Here is a 22,286-nt window from a genome sequence, read left to right on the forward strand (position 1 = left end):
GTTACTAAACTTGCCTATAGTGCTTAATGTTGATCTTTGTTCTGTTGACACACATAGAAGCAAATCTAGATCAGAGTGAAATCAGAAAACCACATGGGGTGGGTTAGTGTTCGAGCACAGTATCTGAGCATCATGTTGTTGCAGGGAGTTTAGTGTGTGTGTTGAGTAACACATGGCAGAGGTGTGTGTGGGAGAGCTCACTGTTTGGAAAGCAGCTCAGCTCTGTCAGTTACAGAGCTTCTCATAGACATAATGTGTTGCACAATTTTGACACTTGAGCATTTCTTTTGCAGTTTTAAAGTAAAAGTGATCTTAAGGATCACTCTGGTCTTTAAAATGTTACAACAAAGCCTGTGTCAAAAATATGTATGACCAAGGCTTTAGTCTTCAGCTACCCTGCAGAGTTACCGCAACTGTAAGGTGTCAGGTGTGTGAGCTTTTAAATGATGTGTGTGTAGCGTGCAGGGTTATGCAAGGAGGATGCTCTCTGTGGTCCCTCTGAGTGATGCCGTTTCCTGTTTTCTGACAGCACTTAATCGACACAAATCCCCGCTGATTGCAGTATTGATTCAGATTTGTCCTCCATGCTACAGCTACTGCTTTGTGTGTGAGAGGTCTAGGGTGACAAAAAGGTGTCTCAGCATGCATTGGGCTACAAGCTTTACTATACTTAGCTATAAAAGAATGAAAGTAACACTAGGCCCTCATTTGGTGACTGTCATGCACATTTAAAAACTTTGTCTAAGTCCTTCACTGCTGAGTAAAAGAACATTAACCATATATCAAGCAGAAATGTTGTCTCATTCATCTGTTATCATGCAGTACAAGTATTACCTCTTTTCTGTGTTTATATCCAACTCTTAGTATTCTCATGACTCTTCATCAAATGCTCATTTTGCAAAGCTATACTATTATATGATTGCATAATCACCAAAATAGTTTTTATTGACTAACTCATTGAAGTATTGATCTTTGTGTCTCAGCTGCCTAGATAGAAATGCTCTGGCTTTAAGTGACAATCTGTAACAATCTTCAACCGATCGTGTCTTTTAATGTAGATTTCCTTGTGCTTCTTCTCCATGTGCTTCATGCTAAATGAACACATCACATTTCTTTATTGTTTTACTCTGATTGCTGGCTGTGGTTAAAGCGGCTGAAAGTTGGCGCCAGAAAAACCACGACACTACCCAAAAGTGATGTCACGGTTAACCGACACACCCTGGAGGACATCATTCAATCCATTTTTCCTTTAAATCGTCACCTCCCTTTTCTTTTCTTTTATCCCATATTTGACTTTTAATTACTTCTCGCATTTCTCCCTCTTTGGTAACTTAATGGCAGCTTTCTGAAGAAATAGCACCACCAGCGGTAAGAGTTGTGCTGTATAATTCATTATGTTCTGTTAAGGACAAAGTCTTTTTTAAAAGGGGACTTGGCTACAGATTGGTTTGTAGGCCACAGTGTTGGGGCCACTCAGCAGAATGAAGGTTATGTACGCCACTTCATTGGCATTATTTTAAATTAGAGATAGACCGATATAGATTTTTTGGGGCTGATACCGATAACGATTTTAACCGATATTTGGAGCCGATATTCATTTGCAGTCAAAGTGAAAATATTGGCGTAAAAAACGTTTAAACAATACAAACTCCAACACTTAACTGCAATCAATTGCATTCAAGCATGTGTTTATTAAACAGCTCCCAGGATTAGCAGCAGGTCTTATAAAGTTAACTAAAACTTAAAAAAAAATAGGTAAAGTTTTCTACAGTCTATAAAGTTTTCCAAAATTTCTATGTAACTGAAATAAAACAGGACAGCATTGAGTTTGTGTGGTCTTTTACAGGCATGTAATGCAGTTGAATTAATTTTCTGTTTGGTTTGACATGACTGATTTTAAATGACCATCTAGGGCTTCCATAGTGTAGACAGGGAGAAATTCTGTGCAAAGAAACATCAGAGGCAAAACAACACAGTTTTGTGGGTTTCAGAATGAGTTCCATAGTGGCTGTCGGATTAAAAAAAAAGGCAGATGCCGATATGCCCCAAAATAGGGCTGCACGATATTGGGAAAAACTGACATTGCGATTTTTTGGGGGGTTTGCGATATATTGCAATATATATTGCGATATTAAAAAAAAATAATAATAATAATAATTTTCACCAGATGACTTGAATATCTCTGTTTGGGAAGAATTTGATTGACTCACACCATTGTATTCCTATAATACTGTTTATTCCAGGCTAAGGGGGTTTATCTGTGAATGATGAGGTTTGCTGTATATGAAAAAGGGATCCAGGAGGCCATGTCTCTGTTCAAAATAGAATAGGTTTTAATTTCAGTAGCTTTTTTTCCATTTCTCCTATAAATGGGGGAAATGCGATAGTCGCATCATATGCGCAATGTGACTATTGCGCATGCGCATATTGTGATGGCGATGTTCAAACGATATATTGTGCAGGCCTACCCCAATATGCTTAATATTGGCCCCGATACTCGGCCCGGCTGATAATCCATCCATCACAATTTTAAATAAGTGCTAATACAGCTTTTTAAATACAATTAAATATGGATAAAACCTTTGATAGGTCCCTCATTTGAGACACGTGGACCTTCCCAAGTCTGCTGCCTGTCCTGACAGCTTTAGATACTTACATGCCCATCACTTTGGTTTCCTCTTGAGGCAAACCACAGTGCTGCACCCACACGTGATGGGAGTATAAAGAGAAAACACTTCAAAGAAAACCTGCTTTTCATCCCCACACTTAAAAATGGTCTTGTGGGATTGTTTCTCTCGGATACTTAAAAAACTGTTGGAAGCAGCCCCCACTGAGTCATGCATTACAAGGAGCACTGGAGGCTTCAAGCTCTTTTAGGCAGTCCACCTGACACTCTGCTTCCTCCTCTGTACCTGCTCCTCTGGACCATCAGAGGCGTCCCTCAGGAGTCTAATTCAGAGTTTCCTCTGAGTGAGTTTGCTCTAATTAATCCCATAATGAGCCTCTTTGATGTAGAGTTAAATAAAACACTGAAGGGACACACCATTGGCTTTATCCAGCCTCCACTAGAGCAAAGGAGACTTGTTGGGAAGAGCAGCACCAGAAACAACCTGTCAAAGGAGAGCCAATCAGACCACTCTACTGCTTCTTCTCAAGATGCTCTCTTGTCCTAGATCCCCCCTCCTCTTCCTCAGTCAGTGGCCTCCACTTTGGAGGGTATTTTTAGCCAGCTGTACGCTCCCCTGAAAGCCACTAACCTTTTTAAGAACACACACAGGATGCCCATACAGGAGGAACTGGGCCACAAGGGTTGAAAAAAAGCTTTTTTTGTATGTTTGTTTGTATTCCTACAAGAAATGAAATCCTCTTAAGTGAAATGACAGTTTTAATTCATTTCAGATCAGACTGATACACAAAACAGTGTAGGCTCTTTGTGTTGATGCTTCTGTGGTTGTTCAGAGAAGCATTTCCTGGTAATAAAATCTGTCGTGATTCATTCCCGTAATTTGCATGGCAAATCAAGAGGTTAGGATTTGGATTTAGAGAAGATCTGTCTATTATGCCTCCTTTGTAATCTAATCTAAGAGGGCAAGAGGGGTGGAGTATCTGCTTTACTTTTAGATGTTTCACGCAGGATGAATACGGTACACTTAGCTGTGTGTGTGTAGAAGAGTATGTGTTTGAACCTACAGATTGAAAAAAAAGGTGATATATGCTTTCAGTTTCCAAACATCTCAAAGCACAGCTCAGTATGATTGAAACAAACTGCAGCAAACCTGGGGTTTGAAATTAATGTGATGTTGATGGTTCACGGCATTTGAGTGTTGAAATTCTACAGTCATGGTTTAACATCAGATATACGGCCAAACCAAACTCCTCTAAAAAAAAAAAGAGGCATTTTGAAAGTTGACCTCCTGTCATCTTCAAAAAAGACAGGACAAAGCATGGAGTCTGACTTCTTACAAATCTGCATCATGATGTTAAAATTCAATTTGCTGTGAGCTCTGTTTATTTGGGTCCATTAAACGGTAATAGGCCAGATTTCTGCCAGTGTGAATTACTGGGTACAGTAAAACTGGCATGCTGCACGCTCCACAGCCCAACAGAACATCTTTCATTAGTGTCAATCAGAGATTGAGTAGACAGGTCATTAAGCTGAGCACTGGTCAGCCTCAAGTAGACTCAAGCAGCGGGAAAGCAAGAGTCCAGGAGATTCTTGAATTTTTTAGAGTTTATTTCTGGTATTTTGTATGTTCCTATTTTAAGAAAGCTGTGGATAGAGAAGGAAACAGACCTGCATCTGCCACAAATTGGAGTCAAACTAAAAGCCCTGCTTCCACCAAGCAGCTCAGTCTGGCACCTGACACCTGAAATACTGCAGCTTAGTCAGAGGCCAGATTCCTTAAAATATGAGAGCTAAAGAATGAGCCTGATGGCAGGTGAATAAATTGTGTTTTATCATGCCAGGAGTTTCTTTGAGAAATTTAAGATTCATAAGCAGTTTGTTGAAAATTTAGCATATGGGTATATTTCCTACATAGCTGGGGGGTGGGGGGGTGGGGGGTAATCTGAAGGGATTTGCCTTTGCAACTGAAGGGTCACAGAGTTGTGCCCTGAGGTACAAGTTTACCACCAAGGTACTGATAAAGCTGTTTCCGTCATGTGGTTTGTCTTGGTATTGCACTCATTTCGCAGCATTTCCACTGACTAATTCCAGGAAAGATCCCCCAATAATCGAGACGGAACCATCCCACTTTTTGGGACCCTTTCTTTGGGGTGCCAGACAAGTCTATCCAACCCCAGAAGGTGGAGCTAGGGATGGGTACCTTTCACATTTAAAACGATACGGTACTGATGCCCAGTACCTGGCAGTCGGTACTAGTACGCAATAGTACCAATTTTTTGGTACTTTTTTGTGTTTCTGTGGTAAAAAATATCTATTTTTTACAATTTTATTTTGTTTTCAGTTTAACTTATTTATTCTTCAATATATAACCTAGCAATGCTGTGTTCATGCCCAGCATGGAAAATCATCTACTCTTCCACTCCCTTACAGTCACAAGGATGTGTTTAGGTACCTAAACATGGTATCTTTTGATTTTACGTGAATTGGTACCTGGTACTTTTGACAGAATTTGGTTGGTACCTATAAAAGTACCTAGTTTGGTAACTATCCCTGGCTACAACACTACCGTCCGATCATTGGTCGAAAGAATCGTCACCAGCACACAGTCTTCTCTGAAACAAAGCTTGATTGTGCTTTGTATCAAAGAGCCACATGGAAATCACAAAGAAGAAAATTTGCTTGATGTCTTCCGTCGTTGCTCTTTGTTTACTGTGTCGCATTTTTTTTTCTTTAGTTGAATTTTTTAGCAGGGTGCACTGTGTCACGCTGCTAATAGCGTCACGCTAACTGACGCAACTATCGACATCTGGAGACACGGTTGTCTGTGGAAATGCAAACAGGATCAGGCTTTACCTATCCAACTTGTACCAAACCATACTGATCCAAACCGAACAGTTTGGTAGAAACAGGGCTTAAACTGCTTGTGTTGAGTACTGTAGCCAGGCCGCTATTTAAACCTCCAGGGCACACCAGCACACCAGAGTCCTGATAATGTTTTTAGAAATGAGGCCAGAAATGTCCTTCATCAGTCGTCATCATTCACACCAGTGCATCATCCACTCTGTCTAAAAGCATCATCCTCATTCCTCTCATGTGTGTTACTCTGAATGTTAAGACGTCCTTCATGTTGAAGGTTGCTCTATTTTCACTCCTGTGTCTGATTTGCAGCAAAGCAATGTCCACTTGTTTCTTTCCAGCCCCGTCTCTTAGGTACGAACTCCAGCCTGAGAAGCTAATTGTTCTTCATCTATTAATAGTTTCATCTCAGATCCATCTTTTTTTCTTCCTGCCCGTGTCTGGTGTTAGTGCCAGGTGTATCCAAGCAACCGTTTCTTTTTTTAAGACTCCTCATCTCCACTCACTTCTGTTCAATTATGGAGGTTGCATGCTTTATTTCTACAACCACATACCAGTCTGAGAAAGTGAGAGCAGGCAGGCTGGGAAAGGAAGAACAGTACGATTGTTTGGAGAGATGAAAATAACACCCAGCAGAGCCAGGAGGATGGACAAACCTGGACATCAGCAGAGCCCAATGAAAATAATAATATTGGAGTTGAAACTGGAGCCAAAAGGAACAAGCCAGAGGATAAGTTAGAGTAAGAGGAGTGGGAGGAGGATGAAACTCATGTGGTGGCCATGTGTTCCCAGCAGATCACTACAGGGGTCTTTAACGGGACTGGCCTTGATGTAATTTCCCCTCCAGCCTCGGTTTAAACCACCTGCAGTGATACCAAGACGGGGAATGTGGCTCAGTTTATAAACCACAGAATACCCCAATGAGGAGTCATAAAGGCAGGCCTCAGGTCAAGACCTCTGAGGGTCTGTGGCATCCTCAAGGTCGTGACCTCGGCTAAAGATGTCGAGTATCATGTTACCATGTTAAAGCAGGAGAAGATTAAACAAGGATTCCACTATTTTTAGATCTGGATACTTCTTCCCTTACTTGAGGTCTGAATGACTGACAAGGACAACCAAAATAGTACAACCAAAACCAAATAAGTAGTTTTCATAATAGGCTGAAACAACTGGCAGTTTTGAAGTGGACTAGCAATGGTGACAATATAAACCTCGGACAATAAGTAAGGATATTTTGTTGTTTTATTTTTTTGTCCCAAGCTTTTTGACATTAGCAGAGAAGATTTGGTAAACTTTTCATGGGTGCTCTGCCCTGCTATTCCTCCCACAAAGAAATGAAATGGTATCATTAGCCTTTGTGCTTAACGATTCCCTTATCAATTCTTTACCCTGTGCCGAAGCTGCAGGACCTTACACCGACTAGTCTGCCGCGGCTATCTTAGCTTAGCAGTTAGATAATGTTTCCCAAGAAAACTCTGATTTGGGATTTTGAAGTTGAAGTTTTCTTTCTATTTAAATCGTTTTATTGATTTTCTTTGGCTAGTGAAGTAAATAACAAAGAATCAGTAGATGTACAATTCTGAGGGAGGTAGTACAGGAGCAAAAAAAAGTTGAATGCATCTTAAAGATTAACAAAGCGCCAATAACACAACCCCACACAACTTATTTCACCCACTCCACAAATGCCCACACACCCTCAAGCACACACACTCACACCCTCCGCTGCCTTCCCCTCCCTTGCCCTCACCACACAATGGTCACTCACAATCTTACAAACATAAAAAATTAGAAACACAAAAGTAAAAAGTACACAAGTATTGAAGATTTAGACACATCAGAAGCAAACATAACAAATGGTAAGGCAAAAAAAAAAAAACTAGAACGAAGTCAATAAGTCAGGTTGAAGTTTTGCTGAAGAACTGAATTCACAGAGAAATCTACATTACACTCTCAGAATCTCTCAGGAGATTCATGTTCAATACGTTCAACATGGTTGAAATCTCATTATCTACCAAAAATGATATTAACAAAATAGCGCTAGCTTGATGCTAACATAGATGGTAAATTGCATCTTTATGCTAGCAGTTAGCATACATCGGTAAAACTTCAGCTGCAGAATAGAATATCACAAATACTATTTTAAAAAAAATACATGAAACTCAAAATATCAAAATACTAGGCAAATAAAAGAAAAGTTATGTGCAGGCTCATGGCTGACTTCATAGCTACGGCAAGGTTCCAAACAGCTTAAAATATTACTGTAACCATTTTAAGACTCTAGATGGCCTATTTGAATTAATGATATTTTACAAAACAGTACATCAATGTCACATGACGTACAATTTTTCCCAGTTTCTGAATATTTAAGTCCAGAGACCAGAGATCCAGATCCAGAGATCAATTACACATTTATTCACTTATGAATTCAATTGTGTTGTTGACCCAGACAACCTGTAAGGCTACTTTTTGTACAGAGAAAATTCACAGGAGGAAATGATAAGGGAATCGATGAAGAATCAGATCAATGAGCAGAAGTTATAAGGGCATTGGTATTGATAATATCTTATCAATACCCATCCAACAACGTTCTTGTATAACTATTTCCATGAAGCACTGTTACACCACAAAGAAATAAAAAACAAGTGCTCACTTTGCTTGAAGTTGTCAGCCTTTGGACTTTTGATGTGTACACACATGTAGCAACAGCGGTCTTATGACATAACCCATGCACAGGAGTTTTAATTCACTTCCTCCTCCTTCTTGTTTCAGAGACGTCAGCACGCTCTACACTGGAATTTCATTTGAACAGACAGTGATGCTGTCCGTTGTGACACCGTTTCCTCAGACTTATCTCACGGTGTTTAATCAAACTGACGCTTGTGTTTAATGTTGATTGTGAAATCATGTGAGGAAAATACTAACGCAGCTGTAGCTTTTTTCAATGAAAGTGCTCACTGGACACTTGATAAGCTTTGTTCAGTTCACGGATCCCTCTTAAAAGTGAAAGTAGCTGCACAACAGCACTTTAAGAAAGCTGTTGGTGTATTTTTAAAGCGTTTCTCAGAATTACTCTGTCATAATTGCAGTTAATGGTCCATCACTCTGTGAGAGCACTGAGTGAACTAGCTGCATTGCTTTGCATCATATTTGTTAAATTCAAAGATCAGGCTTCCTGCAAATATCTGGCCACATGAAGCCACACACCTACACCCAGAGCTCATCCCTAAAAAGAAGAATCTTTTTCTTTTGTTGTGCAGATGTGAAAATGACAGAAACATACACCTGAATAGCGAGAGGACAGAACCTAAAAGACAGTGGGTGGATTTTATTCTCCGTAATTGATGCTTTGTTGATATCCCAAGTGCAAGACCACTTCAGATCTACTTTTCTAAGGGCGGAAATCTAAAATCATCTCCACCAGAGTCTCAGAGTTCCCCACGCTGTCTCCAAAGTAGGCCATGAACTGAGAAAAACAGAGGCAGAGAGGAGGTGGAGAGCGCAGAGCGGAGGAAGAGGAGGTGTATGAGAAGGAGGACGAGAGGCTGGGAAGGGGACAGGTTTATTTTTACCTCTCTGACAGCGAGGACCCACTTTCTAATTAACTGCAAATTAACTTCTGATCAGCTGAGGGGTGCAGGGCCGTGGTGACAGATATAGACTTCCATTATTAAAGCTATTGTCTCCAGGGGCCCTGCTGGCCCTCCTCTGAGCTGCCCGATCCAAGACGGACATCTGTTCCCCAGAACCGTCACATCAGAGACGGGTCAGCCTAAATCCGAACACCCCTGGTGCTGTTCTTTGGATCGATTTTTCACAAGCACAAGCTGCTGGTGCTGTTTTCTAGGACACATTCTCTTCAGTCGAGTTACTTCAACACTTGTTATGAAAACAGTCAAGATTGTAGTTTTATTGCCTCATTACCATACCTTCACCCCTCTGTCTTGTCGATGTCTGCTGTTTTATGAAGTGAACTTGGAAGAAGCTTTTTGGAAGATTGAATTTGACATCCTTGCACCTGGGTCTGCAGAGTCTGAAACCTGAAACCTTGGCTAACGGTGGTCCTGGGAGAAACAACAAATGAGGAGAGCTGTCTTCTGGGTGCTGTGTGCCAAATCTGAGGTCATGTGTTTACGATTTCAGGATGATATTTTCAGAGATGTAGCCATAACAAGAAGGTTATTTTGTGGCTGTGGTGCTCTTTTCAGAGTCCAGTACTGGCTTGAGGATGAGTCCAGTGGCATGGGGCTTCTTTCGTTTTTAAAATGTCCTCCTGCAGAGCCAACACCTCTACATTTTACAAATGCACTGGCTTGTTTTTGAACTTGGACCCATCTGAACCCACTCTAAAAGAGATGGTTGACTTGTGCCACCAGGTTTCATGCTTTTATAAAAAGATAACAGTAATTTATCATCAGGCTTATAAAAATACTTGTGTGATTCATTTCAGGGTGTCGTTACTGGATTGAATGCCACTGTGATGATTGTCATCAGCATTTTATTTTAAGAACCTCAGCAACATTTTCAGTTTGGTTTCTGTTTGTCAAAGATACACTTCAGCCCAGGAAGGCAAACACCCAACAGCAGCAATGTGCACCTGCCAGCTCAGTGTTATATGGGAGTTACTGTGATGTTCAGGTGAAGCTCTGGTTTAAAGCTCTCCATCCCTTCCTCTGTCTCCCTTTTCTCTTCCTCCATCCCTGTGACTAAAGACAAGGTCCAGTGCTTATGTCCTTATATAGACCTGCACTCTGTGTGATCTGGCTAAGGCTGGGACCATGGTACACACACACAAATGCACATGCACGCGCGCCTACACACACAGGAGGCATTTAGGTGCCCCTGGAAAAGTCAACATATATCAGGCTTTAGTGCTTGACTGCATTTATTAATCTGTTAGTGTTTACGGAAAGTATCAGATTCCTTCAATTAATGTTCACTGTGATGCTGATGGGAAAGTTCACTTTGAGAAGTCCACTGATGTGTGGTCTTTCCAAGACTAAAACGGTAAAACTAATACTTTTGAACCTATGAATTGGGATATGACTTAGCTCAGACAACAAAGAGTTCAAGTAATGCTTCAGTAGATTTAAAAAAACAAACAGTAGCAGTGAAACAGTCTGCAACGCTGCACTAAAATAAGAAATATGAAGTCCTATAAAAGTTCTTGTTTTGGTGTCAGGCATGCAGGCTCTGGCTCCAGGGGACAGGATCCCCACAGAGATGTACTGTTACAGCTACATCGTGAAGTCATTCACAGCTTGTGATGGGACAGACTTGGTAGAAACAGTGGATCATCACCTGAATTATGTTAAAAAAATGTTTTTGCTTACTTAGAGTGAATTTTTGGAGATGCAAAGGCTGCAATCTTGCACCACCATGTTTCTACAGTAGCACTAAGTATGGGCCTTATGTAGGGATGGGTACCTTTCACATTTGAAATGACATGGCACCATTGCCCTGGTACCTGGCAATAGGTATCGGTACTCAACGGTATCAATTTTCGGTACTTTTTGTGTTTATGTGGTATAAAATATCAATTTGTTTAAGTATAGTTTTATTCAATTTAACATTTATTCTTCAGTATATAACCTTGCAATGCTGTGTTCATGTCCAGCATGGAAAATCGCCTACTCTTCCACTACCTCACAGTCACAAGGATGCTTTCAGGTACCTAAACAATGGTACCTTTTTATTTTGTGTGAATCAGTACCCGGTACTTATGACAGAAGTTAGTCGGTACCTATAAAAGTACCTAATTCTTTACCCATCACTAGCCTTATGTGTGAAATACACAGATTGTAAGAGGAGTGAAAGGGTTTATCTACAGACATTTTTGAAAGTATAAACTTGCACTATGGGAGCTTCTTGTCCTCAAAAACCACTGTCAACTCGGTCAACTCATGGTTGGGATGATCTGACGGCTTGTTGTAGATAAAAATGTATACATTCATGAACTGTACCTGAAGTTAAAGAGAAATATGAGTGTCATTTTTTTCTGGTATTGAACAGAAAACAAGGTGAAAGTAGGGAGTGACTCGTAGGAAAGGGCTATCCCTTTCCTACAGGTTGGGTTTGAACCTGGGGTGACTGATTGAGGGCCATGCTGGCGCCTCAGAAAATGTGTTTTTGAATAGAAACAGGCATTATGTCTCTTAAAACCACATGACTCCATTGCTAAAAATAGTAATTCTACCTCACAGTAGATTATCAGTAATTACTGGTCTATGGCTGTCTCAGAGGGTTCCAACCCTACATTGTGCGTTACACAAATCCTGTCTCTGATTTAGTTATGCTTTTGAGAAACCAAAGCCAAGCAAAACAAGCAAAAAAGCACAGATTTTTAAACTGGCAGACCAACATCTTTAGTGTTTATCAAGGTAAAAATACTGTTTTTATCAATGAAGTCTGGTGGCTTTCAGGAGAACTATTACACTGATGAAGGTTGAAAAAACAGGTTGACCTGAATACTGATTTGAATTACTTTGCTAGGGCATTTGAATGTTTCAAGTGAGAACGCATCTTCAAAAATTTCTTTGTCATCTGATGGGATTTACTGACCAGATATTTTGTACATCAAGTCTGTTATTTTCTGACTCAAAACCCACCTGTCTGAGTTGAATTTGCAGTGATGCCACCAGAGATTTTAAACTTTGAAAATATCACACAATACCTCTCACTCCAAGTTTTTTTTAGGGCCTGTATCAGCCTTAGATTTAACTAACTTTCCTCTTACGGTGCCCCTGGGAGTCAGCGTACAGATGTGTTGTTTTGATGCACGAAACTGTTAGTGTGTGTGTACCTCGCAAAGATTAAGTGAAGTTTAAGAGTGAATATTAGAATCATAAAAGTGTTTAGACTGTTTCTGTCCAGTTGGAAAATGATTTCAGATAGGGTTGCCATGACAACATGTTGTTTGTTGTGGTTAGTGTCCTGATGCCTTGTGAGGATACCTCACATCCTGCTGTAATATACGAGGGCTTTGTTACAGAGCCTGCAGATCCCTGCCGTATTCTTTTTATAGGCTAGATCTGTTAGGGTGGACACACACACACACACGCTTACACTCACACACACACAGTTCCTCAGAGCTGTTCATCAGACCTAGTTATCGACATAGGGAGATCTCTCCTTAAATGGTAGACTGCCCAGGGCTCTGTGTCTGTTTCCACTGAACAAACCAGTCAGGTCTGGGAATAACCTTTTCCAGTGGAGTAGAGAGACACAGAAGAGGATGACAGATATAGGCCGAGCAAAAGAAAGTGAGAGTGAGTGTGCGTGTGTGTGTGTGTGTGTGAGATGGGGAGAAGCTTTCTGACCCTGAGAGAAAGTCACAGTAACCTCCTCCTCTGCCAATGCACAGAAAACAGCTTCTTGACTGTTAGCAGTGGGTCATACAGATACTGCACGTACACCCCCCTTTACATTTCGTACTCAAACACCCGTGTGATCATTATTGATTAAAAGATATGACACACACATTTGTTTGAGAAAATGTGTCACTTTGGTATGTTCTCTCCTGATTGCTCCTGGCGTTTCAAACAAGTCAGAACTAGCATGAGATGATCTACTAATCTTCATGACGTCTCTAATGTCTCTTTTTTCTTTCTTTCCAGCCTGAAAATCTACAGAAGACATGGCTGAGGGAGTTTTACCAGGTAAGATGCAGACACACTGTGTGTGCCAATAGTTGTCCAGCCTTGTTTGTGCATGATTCAAGCACCTGTGAGGTTCACCTGCTTATGAAACAGACTGATATTATCACTGATGCCTTTACACGACTAATATTAGCAAAGCAAGATGAGTGATTATTTGTATGCAACTATTTATAATGTCTGGAAATGCTGCTGCTTCTGGGTAAGTACCAGACAAGGAGACTTACAGCATCCTGCCAAAGAGCCTTTGTCTACATTTTCCACAGAAAAAATTCACAGAGTGTGATTCATTCAACTGATAAAACAGCAGGATGAGATTTTTCATCAGAAAACAACTACTTGTACTTGGAACAGGACAAGCCCTGCTAAGATATAAAAAGCTCCACTTCTTCCAAAGGGAGCACCATAATTGACACAAACCAAAAGTTTGTCACAGTGTTCGAGGTTATCCTGTCCCCCTGGTACTTCTGTAGTAGCTTTGGATGATTCACAGCCCAAAAAAGGCCCTAGTTTTCCTTCACTGGTGTTTTAGAAAACCCTTATTTCAGCCTTTGTCGGAAACACTTTGTAAGCTGCTGAACTTTAAGGCTCCCCACTCCTCAGACCTCCTATCCCTTAATTGACCAGCACTCTGGAGGCCTGTGAGAGTTGGAGCTACTGGTAGGTGTTTGAGGCCCTCACCTCCAATGTGTCATTACCTCCGCCACGGAGGTTATGTTTTTGGGAGTTTATCTGTTTGTCTGTGAACAACATAGCTCAAAAACTAATAAACGGATCTTGATGAAACTTTAAGGAAATGTTCAAAATGGGAAAAGGAAGAAGTGATTCAATTTAGGAGGTGGTCCAGATCACCGTCTGGATCCAGGATTTTTTTTAAAGGATTGTTTATCATTATGAGATAGGGCTGTTTTCACCATATGTGTATATACCTCCACAATAAATTTCTTTGCAAAACAATACAAGACAAGGTCACCATAATAAAAGTACAACCCAGATCCTGGCAATATTCTGGATACTACGATCTGGAATATGAAATATGTACTGAGTCATCATAACTTTTAACACTGTCAGGTAACAAATTATCGTACAAACCTGCAACTAACACCAAATTGTAGCAGACAGTCTGTTAAAAGGGAGCATAACATTAAAGTAGGACTAGAGTGTTGCATGACAGTAGGGATGGGTACCGAATTAGGTACTTGTATAGTTACCGACCGAGTCTGTCAAAAGTAACGGAGTACCAATTCACGCAAAACCAAAAGGTACCACAAATAAAATTTTATTAACATTAATGGGTCTAGACCTGTAAATGTTTTTGTCAAGCGTCTTGAGATAACATTTCTTATGATTTGGCGCTATACAAATAAAGATTGATTGATTGATTGATTGATTGATTGATTGATTGATTGATTGATTGATGATGTTTACGTACCTTAATGCATTGTTGTGACTGTGATGGAGTGGAAGAGTGGGGGATTTTCAATGTCAGACATGAATACAGCATTGCTAGGTTATATATTGAAGAATAATGTTAAATTGAAATATATATATATATATTATTATACAAATTGATATTTTTTTTCCACATAAACACAAAAAAATACAGAAAATTGTTCCTGTTGAGTACCGGTACCGATTGCAAGGTACCGGGTATCTGTACCGTATCGTTTCAGATGTGAACGGTACCCATCCTTACATGACAATCACATCATACATGGTGGAGGTCTGCACTCACTGAGTGCTTTTCGTGTTATGTTTCTATTTTTGTGTTGCCTAGTTAGAGCACAGATGATATTGTGGACTTGTAGACAGGTAACAAATTATCATACAAACCTGCAACTAACACCAAGACAGACAGTCTGCTGTAAGGGAGAAAACAATGCAGGATTAGAGTGTTGGTGACAATAACAATATGCTTGGCTGGGGTCTGTGCTTTCTGAGTGCTTTTCTAGTTAACTAAGAGATCTCGATGACCTCATAGTTTTAGCGAGTCCCATTAAGACCTCTCAGAGACCTCTTGTTTTTTGGCATGGACTATTTTGAGCAGTTTACACACAGATTCAGGGAATATAGCATATGGATATGTAGCAAAGTGTTTTCCCTATCATAATATCTACAATTAACTTAACCACGCCTGGAAGTCATGTTAATTTATCTTCTATATAGCGCCAGATCACAGCAGAAGTTATTTAGCATTACCTCTCTCATAAACCAGTCTTTACCTTGTTTTTTTATTTAACGTACTAAATAGCCTTATGTTATTCATCTTTATATGATTGGATGCTATTTGTGTGTATCTTTGTTCACGTTTCCTCTTGAACTCTGTATTGCGTGTGGGGAAGTTCCGCCCAGACGCATTCACAGACCCACAAACTCACGAGAGCCTGGAAAACCGCCACAAAAAATGTAGAGAAACATCTCCCAGCGCCTTCTCTGTGAAGATGCAACGCTCGTCCTCCTTTGCGTTTAGGATGAGCTGTCCCATCAGGCCTGTTTGGGTTCCTATAGCCTCAAGTGCCATCATAGGATTTTGACCAAAACGCCTGAGGCTACTTCACGTGACCTCCAAGCTTTGTAGATGAGGTCAACTGTCGACATGTGCTCTTTTCAGCTACGTCTTTTCTGCTTTTTGAAGGCAGACTTATCTAAAAAACCACTGATCTGTTTTTTTCATTCAAAACATCATTGCAGTTCGTAACGTATTTACCCAAATAGCCATCATCTTCTCCTGTGCAGTTATCTTTATAAAGAAAAACTAACTTTCTCTGCTTCTGAAGCCGTGTGATCTTATTCACCTCCTCTTTACCCTCTGCATGCATTTTTTAATCAAAAAGCAGCAGCTCGAGCTCAGTCATGTTTCATATCATAACTGCTGATCTTCAGAGGAACCCCTGACTAACCACAACTCTTTCCACTGAGGTGAGACAAGTGAGGCAGCTGTTATTGTGAAACAGTGACATGCAGACAGAGAAGAGAGATGAATTCTGTTCATGTGAAAAGAAAGGCTTGGTGTACAAATACATTGTGCAAGATGTTTTCATAAATCTGTAACCTTAAAGCGGAATATTTTTGCAGACTGTGGCAGTTTAACTTGGCAGTTTTTCGTCTGTTTTTGTTTTGACTTGTGTTTGTATTTGGTCAAAATTACACTCCTGGGAGAGTAAAAGCAGGAGAAGAAAAGTTTAATTAAACTTATCGTTAGAGCAACAGCTGAAAAAAGAGTTTTTAATTAAACAAGCACAAAATAACAACACAACTATCAACCAACAGATTTAAAACATCAAAGAAATCTGATTATGAGGGTACTGCAGTGAACCAACTAAATCAGGGTAACTTTGATCGATCTACAGAACAATAAATTAAATGTCTTGTGTAAGAAACGGTTGTGTTAAAAAAAAAAAAAATCAACTTTTACAAGCAAATGATGAAAGTCACAAGTGGATATCACTTCAGGACCTTAGTTTTACTCGGGTGTTACAACAAAGAAGCCATATCTTTGAAAATGAAAGTAAGGTAAATACATTTGTCATCAGCATTACAGTTGACCAGAATGCCAGAGTAAAGGTTACAACTCGGGGTGGGCGGTATACCGGTTTGATTACCGTCACTAAGATCATAAAACGAAAATGAATTTGCTATAGCGTTATTACTGCGGTAAAGCACTATTACACAAAATTTAGTTCAAGTAATGGTTAATCTATGTGGGAGATTCATTTCTTCAGACGTGAGAAGACACTTTTCTGCCACAGCCATTCTGAAAAAACACCTTTAAGGCCAGTAGCACGGAGTCAGTGACGTAACGATGTAGACATTTACTTCGTGCAGAAAGCGAAACAGCTGGTGTGCATAATGAAGGCTGCCCTTTTTCGGACACAGGCTGTACGTGCCATAGGTAAGTGTCTATAGTCAAACCTCATAACCTAAAATGTGATACGACCATTTTTTAACAGAATTAGTGGCATCAAAATAAACATTTTGAAGCAAGCTGAAACCGTAGTTTGTGGACTATGAGCCGCTACACTTTTTACACGCTTTGAACCCTGTGGCTTAAACAATGGTGCGGCCAAAATACGTGTTTTTACGGTCTAACAAGCTTCATACCCCCGTGGCATCAAAACCAATATATTTCTCGTTTATTTTCATTATCAATAAAATACGAGCCAACAAAAAATATGAGTTTTGCCGAGCTGTGACGGAGTTTAGGCATAAATAGCCAGGCTGCTCCAGTGCATCCGGAGGGAGTGGCCGCTGTCACGTCAGCAGGTGTTTCTGCCAATGAGAAAGGGACAACAAGCGTTGTGCTGGTTTGCTATAAGTTTGTTTTCACTTTTTTGACCAATAAACATGTAGCTACAAAATGCCTTTGATAGACTCTTGTTCTGAGGATGAAGCCTGAGCGCGGTCCAGTGCCACATCACGTTGTTTTGTTGGGACAGGTTGTTGTTTTTACTCCTTGTGAGTGATGATGATAAATATCTAAAAACAGTATTAAATGATTTGGGAATCCTACCTTGGATTGATAAAGCTGTAGCCCGAGCAGCTGCCTCAAAAGTTTTGGTTTTTGGTTCAGGCTCTGAGTCTGAACTGTCGCCCTCTGTTCTTCAGTCAAAATCACTGATCTGTCAGTATGGACAGTGGAAAAAAACACATCAGTGAAATGTTCTGTCTCATGCCACAGCCGTCTGTACTACTGCAGCAGTGTTTAGAGAAATAAAAGCTCAGAACTCTTAAGCGCTTCATTAGACAACCTTACAGGCTTAAGAAAACATACACAACATAAATTTAGGAAAACTCATGGAACGAAAAACTAGTAATGGTAATGTTAACAAATTTATTGGCATCCAAAATGTTATTAGTTAATTGATCACCCTCTTTAAATAAATTGCAAAAAGTTATTTTTTTTTTCTGTAAGTGTTCTTCATTCCACAGACCCAGTTAGCTCACCAGTACAGTGCACTTCAAGCTTGAAATAGGACAAGTTTCTCTTCCAAAAGCACATTGTGGGCAAAGGCCTTTTCTCATTACAGTATTAGACATTTTCCACCTGCTAGGTACACTTACAACACAATACAGAGTCAGAATCATGTTTTGGAAAGACTTCACTTTTTTACATGTTGGAAAACTGCGATATAATACCATTATTGCAATATGAAGGAAAAATATTGTGATATAAATTTTGGGCCATATCGCCCACCCCTAGTTACAACTATAAAAAGAAAGAATGATCGGCCCAAGAACTGAGCCCTGAGGAACTCCACAGCAGCAGGGACACTATGGAGGATACAAAGCTACATACGCTGATAGAGGAACATCAGTGAAGGAAGCATAAACTTATGTCATATTCTAGCATTTTGTACCATAGGGACCAGAACTCAACAGATCATTTCTTTTAAGAAAGAGCAGAGATGAGAGGAGAAACAAAAATGAAAGAAATTGTTTTTTTGGCTCCAGATTTTCTGGAAATGTCAGCTGTCAAGCATTTCTATCATGCTAGAGGTATTACATTGATCAGTTTTTCAGTTAATAGTAACACTACAGATGTTTGTGGTTTCTTATGCCCTGTCCTAAAAGAGGGAGGATCCTACTTAAGTACACATGGTCAGATATTATCTCTTTACTAAGGAAATACACTGTCACTCTAAAGCTCAGGGTGATTCAGTCACTAGGAAGTGACTTGACTAATGTCAGGTTTACAGCTGCTTCTTAATCCTGAAGAAGTATCCTGGAATAAGAGCACGTGACCCGGACATTTATTGTTCCATTCATAACCAAGCTCTGAGCTTATTAGTGAATGGATGAGGAGCTGTAGAGTCTGGTTACTGTTTCTGCTACTGAAGAAAATCTTCAGTGAAATAGAGAGGTGAGGTGAGGACAGTGTGTGGTTATGATGTATTCACAGAGGGACAGACCAACACACACACAAGGAGTTTCTATTAAAGGCTGTTGGATCGTTTTGTACTCTACACCTCATTCATAATGTAGCTGCAGTGATGGGTTTTGTTGCTGTTGGCAGTAAAACATTCTCCATGTTTCAAGCTGTCCTGAAATAGATGCCTTAAATATGAAAGGTGGGATATGATATTTTGAAAGCTGGGACCTGCACATACAAATTTACAGTCTTAGAGACTAATAAATATGTTGAGAAACAAAGTATTTTTGGATTGACTCCAGAATATTGTGCCTATAAATGGTCACTAATATAATCATTGGAGGAAAATGTTAACTTAAAGTTGGTTCTTTAGTTCCCTCTAGACTCAGATTGTTATTCTTGGATGCTTGTTTGAACTAGACACAGCAGTAACGCTGTCTGATTTGAAGCAATAAGACTTGCTAGTTAGGATATTTTTATGTGATAACCTCATCATTTCAGCAAGTCTTTTGAAGATCTCATGATTTTTGTTGGAACCATCTGTTTTGAGCACTTTACAGATTCAGGGATTTCTACAACACTTGAATATGCAGGAGTTAAAAATCGGCACATATTTGGTATGAACATCCACCATTGATACTTTAAATCCATGTTTGAAATATGGGAAAGAAAAGTACCCCCTCTTTAAGACTGAAACATAGAATAAATAAACATGTTAAGGCTGTAAAGAAAAACTTCACTCTGATATTTACTATTCTATGAGAAGTCCAGTGGATAATGTTTCAGACTAACTGTGAGCTCGCATACACACACGCCCTCCCACAGCTAGACAGCAAACACTGTGTTCAGCCTCAAGTGAAACATGAAAACTGTCACTCTCAAGCTCAAATATTGTTGTAAGGAAATTTCAATGTTTACAAGTACCCTGAAGAGAAAATAAACTCATTTATCAGGATCCACTACAGAGCATGTAGTACGAGGACGTCAGTGTACTTATGTTAAATGACAAGAACCAAAAGAATGAATGTGTATTTGAGTTCTCTAGTAATTATCTGACCAGTAAACTCTGTTATTGCTGAAAAGCTGAAAGATATTTGCTTATCTTGACAGCAGAAAAAAAGATTCCTGATGTGAAATTAACAAGAAATACAGCAGAATAGGAAACTTTTTTCAACTCAAATTTTGTATTTATCAGACACACAATATTTTTTTTTAATTTTTTAATTTGCTGCCAAAGACAGATTTACAGAGCACTGTCCCTTGAAGTAGCAATTGTTTGAGGTTTATAATTTAAAGCATCTGCTTCCTTACAGTGTTCAGCGTTTGTGCTGACTCACTCAGGTAGTCTATCAGCAGAGCAGGACAGATAGCATACCAGACTGAGAGAGGTAGACAACAGTGCTTTCTAATATTTGCATAGTAAATAAAGTTCAGACTCAAAGAAACAAGCAAGAGGAGGAAGAATATTTCACATTATGCATTTTGAGAATAAAGTTCAATGTGATAAAATTAGGGCTGCAATGACGAATCAATAAAATAATAATAAAAAAAAAGATTAGTAAAAGTGTCGACAAATTTTTTCTATAATCGATGCACTGTGCTACGCCATTACTGTATTAGTTTGTCTTCAGTTTATTTGTCTTCTTCCTTTTTTGTCAGATTATTTAGCATTTGGTAACTAGCTAAAGGTGCATTAGCGCCACCTACTTGACTGGAGTGTAGATTACCTGGGCTGCGGGGCTGTATGCGTCACATGTAAACAGATCAACATGGTGGAAGAAAAGCCGAGCTGGCAGGTGAGGGAAACAAGTCAACACTTGAATGACGACAGAGCTGGAGAAGCTGTTAGTCAAAAAAAATCAAGAGTTTGGGAGTCTTTCATGCTGAGTAAAAACACAGAGTGTTAAATGCAACATGTGTAAAACGAGCTCTCATGACATGGCAGTACGACTGATCCAGCACTTAAAACGCAAACATGTTGGGCTCATCGATGACGAGCCGAACTCAACAGCGAGGTGAGGAGCTACAAAATCCCGCATACACTCCTTTGTATGTTATGAAATGCATTGCATGTCTTTTAGGACTCATTCAGTCTTTTTGTTAAATTGCCACCCCGTTTGAAAACCATGGGGAGTTCATTAAACCAACGGTAGCATGAGCGTTAGCTGCTACAGATAGTGGTAGGGCAGAGGGGGTGAATTGTTTGACCTGCAGGTGAAAACCAAGCGGCAACCTCCAGTCCAAGAGTATCAGACAATGCTGAAGTGCTAAAATCTGCTGTTTCTTAAGCGTTCGCTTGAGGCTGACTCCGGAAGTACAGAAAGTCACGTACACACCTAGCCAAAAAAGCCATTTTCAAAGCAGAAATTAACCTATTTATAGCCTGATTCAAAAAAACGTCTCCTGTTTGAGTAGCTAATTTTACTACCCGCCCACCCACTGTACGGGGGGGGGGGTGAATTTTTTTCTAACTCAGCCGTTCAGAGGATATTAAAATCGTGAGCTCCCCCAATAAGAGGCACAGCTGAGGGTCACGTGACCGACAGGCACCCTATAGCTGTAGGCAAAGCCCTTGCCGCTACCAATATGGCCGCTATAGCCGATGTGCTTCATTTTCCGTTTCAGAAACAGACGGGTGATGTCCGGGAGACTGCGTCCATGGTTTTTACAGTCTATGGTGAAAACATTGAGGACACGTTTTTTTGAATTTGTTTTTTTGGTCCACTAAGTTCTAAATCTCATGAAATCATGGCATAATCATGTATTTTTTGTTATTTTGCCCATACTGTTGATTCTTAAAGTTATAGTACATTCATGTTATTTGTTATTCTCTATAAATTTAGCATCTGGTCAGCTTAAACTATGTTCAAATATATTGTTTCTTTGTATATATCTTTAAGCTAACAATAGTCATCAACTGAAATAACAATGCATGTTTGGTTTTGCGAATTTTACTTTTATGCATTCTCATCCTTTTTTTTCGATTCATGGATTAATCGTAATATAATCGTCAGAGTAATCGATAACTGAAATAATCGTTAGTTGCAGCCCTACATGAAACCAAAAAGTTGTAGAGAATAAATTCAGGTTTTGGCTAAGAGTCAAAATTGAAGGAGGGAGATTTCTGCTTTGATTTTAGAATAGAGTTTAAATGCCTGAAGAACTTGTCCCCCATTGTAAGATGTTTCTAATTATCGTCAAAAAACCTGAAAGAACAAGTGTTTGATTTATGTTGAGTCAGACCTCATCTTTGTGGTCATTACAGATGTCAGAGAGAAAACAT

The 22,286-nt window shown here is 39.7% G+C and overlaps 1 protein-coding gene across 2 annotated transcripts in view; it reads left to right on the plus strand.

The window, feature by feature from the left end:
* inpp5a (inositol polyphosphate-5-phosphatase A) overlaps positions 1-22,286 on the plus strand; it is a 233,466-nt gene that overhangs the window by 51,740 nt on the left and 159,440 nt on the right. For both annotated transcript variants that reach the window (XM_074675858.1, XM_074675857.1), the window contains exon 2: positions 13,096-13,137. In XM_074675858.1, coding sequence (XP_074531959.1) covers positions 13,096-13,137 — 42 coding nt within the window. The remainder of the gene's footprint in view (positions 1-13,095; positions 13,138-22,286) is intronic.

This window comes from Halichoeres trimaculatus, unplaced genomic scaffold (genome assembly GCF_033239565.1).
Source record: "Halichoeres trimaculatus isolate MK-OKI-2021-1 unplaced genomic scaffold, fHalTri1.1 fHalTri1_scaffold_8, whole genome shotgun sequence".
Taxonomy (NCBI): Eukaryota; Metazoa; Chordata; class Actinopteri; order Labriformes; family Labridae; genus Halichoeres; species Halichoeres trimaculatus.